The sequence below is a fragment of the Buceros rhinoceros genome, unplaced genomic scaffold, assembly GCF_000710305.1.
Source record: "Buceros rhinoceros silvestris isolate BGI_N320 unplaced genomic scaffold, ASM71030v1 scaffold8067, whole genome shotgun sequence".
In the NCBI taxonomy this organism is placed as follows: domain Eukaryota; kingdom Metazoa; phylum Chordata; class Aves; order Bucerotiformes; family Bucerotidae; genus Buceros; species Buceros rhinoceros.
Window position 1 is genome coordinate 275 of NW_010422695.1, and position 5,822 is coordinate 6,096.

General features: G+C 54.8%; 1 protein-coding gene across 1 annotated transcript; it reads left to right on the plus strand.

Moving 5' to 3' along the window:
* Positions 1–258: 258 nt before the first annotated feature.
* On the plus strand, positions 259–3,431 carry LOC104496936 (polyadenylate-binding protein 2-B-like; the record flags this gene model as incomplete). The annotated part of the gene is made up of 7 exons (XM_010140131.1): positions 259–433; positions 960–1,068; positions 1,529–1,593; positions 2,072–2,178; positions 2,293–2,380; positions 2,482–2,627; positions 3,392–3,431. Coding segments are annotated over 7 exons (730 nt in total), but the record flags the coding sequence as incomplete, so codon positions are not given.
* Positions 3,432–5,822: the final 2,391 nt, after the last annotated feature.

Here is a 5,822-nt window from a genome sequence, read left to right on the forward strand (position 1 = left end):
GGGAAACTGCTTCCACGTCCCCTTTACAGCTCCCTTGAGCTGAGGAGCAGCTCGGTATGAAGTGGAAACCTTTCAGTAGCCCTTGCTCCTGCAGTTCTGGGGCCTCACTACAGCATTGAGGGTGAACTACTTTGATGGCACCTCTTCATCTTTCTGGAAGCACTCTTAAAGCCTTTACCTTGCTGGTGTTCTGCCTTAGGTTCTATATTAAATGGCTCTTTGGTTGTTAAATGGCTTTTCACCCCTGTTTCTGCCCAGTCCTCTCTTTCTGGACACTTCGGCGATCTGGTGGCAGGACCCATCGTCCCTGGCAGCAGTGGAGGCATCGTGGGACATGGCAGAGAAGGCAGCTCTGCAGAAGGCTGTGGATGATGAGTCAGACCTGAGCCACCTGGAAGGGGACAGCACAGAGGAGCTGGCTGTGCTGGACCCAGTGAGTCCTGGCCAAGGGTGGAATCAATTTCCCCCAGTTCTTTAAGGAAATGGGGAACTTTCTACACCTCTCTTTGAGGCCTTCCAAAAATCAAGAATAAAAATAAACTTGGGCCCCTGATGTTAAAATCCCTGAGCTGAGAAGCTGGAAATTGAATTGTCACTCTCCTGCTGCTTGGCTTTCACTGCAGGGCTGTCTGCCTGGCCGAGCGAGAGTCAATGGCTCCTGTTCGTCACCAGCTTAAATCTCCAGTTCCCCCTGGCAGCTCCAGTGCTGCTGAGGCACCGCTGCTTCGCAAACAAGCATGGGAAAGGAAATAATCACCTGGGTTTTTTTCTTCCCAGTGGAGCTGGCAGCTGAGCTCCACTTTTCTTGGGACAGGCTGTTGTCACCAGCACCCAGCCCACCCTTGTCCCTAGGCTGGCAGGGTGCTGCTGGTGGAGGGACCTGCTGTGCAGTGTCCCAGGCTGGGGTGGGGGTGTCCTGCTCCTTGTGCTGCTCACACAAGTCTTGGTTGGGTGTTCAGGAGCTGGAGGCCATCAAAGCCAGAGTACGGGAGATGGAGAAAGAGGATGAGAGGCTCAAGCAGTTGCAGCTGGAAGCTGAGACCCGCCTTCTCATGAGCTCGGAGGCAGGTACAGGCTGTTCCTGTGTGATGCTGTCCCCTCAGGGACCCCTCTGGGGCATAGGGTGGCAGTTGGAGCCGGAGCATGTGGCTCTGCCTCTCCAGGCAGTCCTGGGTCTGGGCATGTAAGGTGGTCTTAGGTATGACGTGATGCTAACTCTTACCTCCTGCCTGGGCAGGCCAAGATGCAGTAAATTGATTTAATTAATTAAAGTGATTAAGTTTAGCAGCAACAGCCCCGGGAGCGCAGTCACCCTGTGTGGTGTTTGTTTTGTGAAGAAGGAGGGGCCAAGGGGATGGAGGCAGCAGTGAGAGGGTTTGGGTATTTTGGGATGTGACCAGGGACCTGAGGCACTTTGGAGTGTGTCAGCTAGGTTGGTGACCATGCTGGGAACAGACCAGAACGGACAGACGTCCCTCTGGTCAAGGGCTCCTGTGACTCCGTCCAGCATGACGCCTTGTCTCTGCAGGTCTCTTCCCAAAGACAACTGAGGAGAAGGTGGAGGTTGACCAGCGATCCATCTACGTGGGCAATGTAAGTGGGAGACCCTGGAGGAGAGCCCACCCTGCTGTTCGTTGCCCAGCTGGACGTGTGTCTGGAATCCCTAGTACAGGGCCCATCCAGCCCCTGCATCGAAGGCTGGCTGCTCCCATCCCAAATGCTTCTCAGCCCAGCCCAGACTGGGAATGCAGCTCAGCATCTGCCCGTGATCCTCAGCCACTTGTAGACAATCTGTTGCAAGAGTCAGCTCCCCAAAATACCCTGCTGGAAGCTGCGGGTCATGTGGTGTTTCTCCCCCTCGAAGCGGGGGGAGCTTTATCTTGGGTTTAGTTTTCCAGGCTGGAGTACCCTGCTGAAAGGGTCTCCTGAACCTCAGGAGATGGTAAAACTGTGGTGGCAAGGTGTGAGTGGGGTCAGCTGGGCCCTCTGCCTCCCGTGATGGTGTGTGAATGCAGACCTGCAAGGTGGGGGCTGGCTGGTGGTGCTGGAGGGACCAGGACTGTCGTTGCAGGTGGATTACGGTGGCACAGCGGAAGAGCTGGAGTCTCACTTCAACAGCTGTGGGCAGGTCAACCGAGTGACCATCCTCTGCGACAAGTTCTCAGGGCATCCCAAAGGGTCGGTGCTGTGTGCAGGGGCTGGGGTGGGGTCTCGAGGGTGCTGCCCTGTGCTCCCCAGCTTTTGGGGGCAGCAGGGTGTCGCTGGGGCTCTGCTCACCCTGTCCCCTCACAGGTACGCCTACATCGAGTTTGAGGAGAAGAGCTCGGTGAAGGCTGCGGTGGAGCTGGATGAGAGCGTGTTCAGAGGTCGTGTCATCAAGGTAAGAGCTGGATGAGGCCCTGGGGTGCTGTGTCCACCCCGTTTGGCTGCATCGAATCCCAGTGCCGGCAGCACTGGCTGAGCCACCCCCTTGCCCTCCAGGTGCTGCCCAAGAGGACCAACATGCCGGGCATCAGCACCACCGACCGCGGGGGCTACCGGGGCCGCTTCCAAGCCCGAGGAGGGCTGGCCCAGCGGGGAGGCTACTATGGAGGGCAGCACCCGAGGGTGCGAGGGAGGACGTACAGGTGAGCGGCCAAGCAGGGGGTCTTTGGTATTTGGGTCAAGATCCTTGTGAAACGGGGTGGCTTCAGGATGGGGTACCTGCCCCTCGCTCTGCCTGTGCTCAGCTTCTTGGCTTGGTACCTCCCTCCCCATCGTGGATGGAGAAGGGTTCCAGCAGGAGTATCCTGGAGACCTGTGCTGGAAATGTCTCCCACCCATCATGTGCTGTTAGCATCACTCTGGGGTCTGTGGGGTTGGCAGGAGCCTGGCAGCTGGTCCGGGTGGGACAGGGACACCTCAGGGGGACTGTGGGCAGCTGGGAGGGGGAAGGACTGCAGTGAGCAGCCAGTGGTGGCACGGCAGACCCATCCCCTCTGCCATCGCAGCATCCCAGTGTGGGCCTCAAGCCATTCTCCAGCACATCTCCTGCTGCTCTGGCACCTGGGAGCTCACTGTGGATTAGCTTCAATGATCCCCCAGTGCCTTCAGCACCACGGGAGGAAGCGGAGAGGAGCTTTGTGGGAGTGGAATAAACACCTGGAAACCTGCTGCTGTCCCCCTGTCCCTGCAGGGGTTGGGGGTGGGTAGTGGGTGGGTGTCGCACTGCCAGACTGACTGGTCCCAGAGCTGTGCCTGGATTTGGGGCTTCTCCATCTTTTGGGGGTTCGGTGTAGGTGAGCTGGGGTTAGGAGGGTGAATCCCAGCTCTCGGAGGGGTGGGGGAGTGGGTAGCTGTGCTTTTTGGTGATGCCTCAATGCTTTAGGATGCTGGTTTTGTTCTTGTTTAGGGGTCGGGCAAGGCTGCTGCCCTGGTATTTTCCGTACTAGAAAGGACTGGCCTGGCCTGGTGATGCCGACGGGGCTGAAACGAGGAGATGGGATTGAAGAGATTTAAAAATATGCCTTCCCAAGCCAAAAAGATTAATTTTAAAAATGCCATCTGCCTGGCCATGAGGATTACTGGTGAGGCAGCCGTGTGCTGTGCTGCAGGAGGGAGGACTGGATCTGCTCCACCCGCATGTCGGGCTGATCCCTGCCAGCGTCCCAGGAGGGGGCTGACCGTTGGGGACTGTGTTTTCACTGAGAACAGTAATTCCAGAGAACAGCCTGCCCCAAACCATCAGTCTCATCTTCATCCCATAGAAAAGGGCTGTGCTGGAGGGTTTGGTTTGGCTCCTCGGTGTGCAGGTGCCCTCCATCCCACTACGAGGACGGATCTGTCCTGCTCAGCCTTGAAGCACCCTCAGCTTTGCCAAATATTTCTCCAAGAGCTGGTTGCTGCTTTCTGTTGCCTGTATGAAGATCCTAAAGACCTTTCCAAAGACTCTTTTTCTTCTCGAGAGCAGTGGAGAAGGTCTTGTGTGGCAGCTCTAGACCTGCTGCTGGGGAGCTTTTCCTTCAGCAGCCTCATGGATTTCTGACCTTGCTCTTGGAAGAGGATGGAGCCTGACCATGTGTTTTGGGGCTGGTTTTTAGCTCACTGCTGGTTTTGTACATCTAAGGGAGGGGAAAATCATCCCTTGCTGTTTCTCTGGGGGAGTTATACAAGACCAGGTTCTCACAAAACCCTTCCCCCTTTTATTTCAGCCCCTGCTTACCCCCTCCTGCTTTTATTCTAGAGCTACGGGGATCAGAAGGTGCTGCCAACTAATTGTGTTACCTTTTCTAGCAGCATTACAAAATCATCTCCACTGCTGCACGTTTGGCCTGATCGTTGTCTTTCCTCCCATCACCATTCCCCACCCCCCAGTTCCCAGTTTGGGAGCCCAGCTGAACTGGAGGGTCAGGACTGAAGGAGCTGGGTATGGGGGAGCAGGCGCTGCCCGGCACTTCCCCGTGCTGCTCTTCAGGAGCTCTGAAAGAGCTTGTTTTGAAAGCGAAGGGCTGTGTGAAGAGGTGGGCAGGGAACACCAGCGGACAGCATCACCGCCTGAAGTTCTGCATTGAAATGGGTTTTATTATGTAATTCTCACATTAATCTTTTGGCATCCTTGGTTAGGGTTCCTCTAACCCAGAGGCAACAGATGTGACTGACTCCCAAAGCAGCTTTTCACAGCTCAGGGGGCATTGCCAGGCTGGAAATCCCACTGGGTTTTTTTCTTCCCTTAAGATTTCAAGATTTTTTTTTTAAAGCTTAGGGCCTTAACTCTTCATGTTGTGTTGGTCTGTGCCCAGCATTGACTGTGTGGCTGAGGCTACCAAGCCACCCTTAGGCTTAGACTATAAACTAGCTCTAAAACTTCTCATTTAGTAGCTTTGTAAATTCTAGAGACTTAAATTTTTTTTAACCAGAACTCCAGTGGGGTGTTTGGACTCTCTTGTGGAAGAGGCAATGCTGAGCTCCTGTCTCTGCGAGTGAAAAGAGTGATTTTTTTTATGTGAAAACCCTTTGGAATAGCAGCGTATGGCTGTGCCTTGGTTCGCTGGTGGGAGAGACTCAAACCCTTCCACCTCCTGTGATCTGTCGGGTTGTTGTTGATCTACGTGTGTTGAAAAGGTGTTGTAAATGTCACTTTTTTTTCCAAAATAAAAGATCCTGCTGTGTGACTGTTGTCTGCAGTGAGTCTGCGCTGACCTGGCTTTCTCCAGCCTTCCTGTAGCCTTTGGAGCTGTGCAGCTGCTTTTTTATTGTTATTATTTTTAGCTGTTTAATGTGGCTTTAACTGATCGAGGCTTGAAGCACAACCTGCTGCCTGGGAAGAGCTGGAGCAGAGGTGTGGGAAAGCAGCGAGGAGCTCCTCGGCGCCAGAGCCTGTCTTACTGCTCCCTCGGGCAGTGTGAGTAGCAGTGATTAAGAAACTGGCGTGATTTTCTAGTCTAGTTTGTGTTTTTTCTCTATAAATACCTGCTGGTGATTTGATAGCCTTTAATTAGAACAGCAGGGAGAGGAGATGGTGATCGAGGTTAGTTTGGCAGCTGGACAATCCCAATGCCTTAATCTTGGTGTGGATTTATCCTGGCCGTGCTACCTGTGCTCCCTGACCTGGGAGTGTGCCCGGTCTGTGGGTGAGGGAGGTGCAGAGCAGGAACAGCAGGTGATGACAGCCCAGTGGGAGTCACCCAAAGTCCTTCCCTCACAGGAACCCCTCTGCTGGGAGGACAGGAGAGCTGGGGGGGTTCAGCCTGGAGCAGAGAAGGCTGCAGGGAGACCTTAGTGCAGCCTGTCAGTGCTTCAGGGGCTGTCAGAGAGCTGGGGAGGGGCTGTTCAGCAGGGGGTGT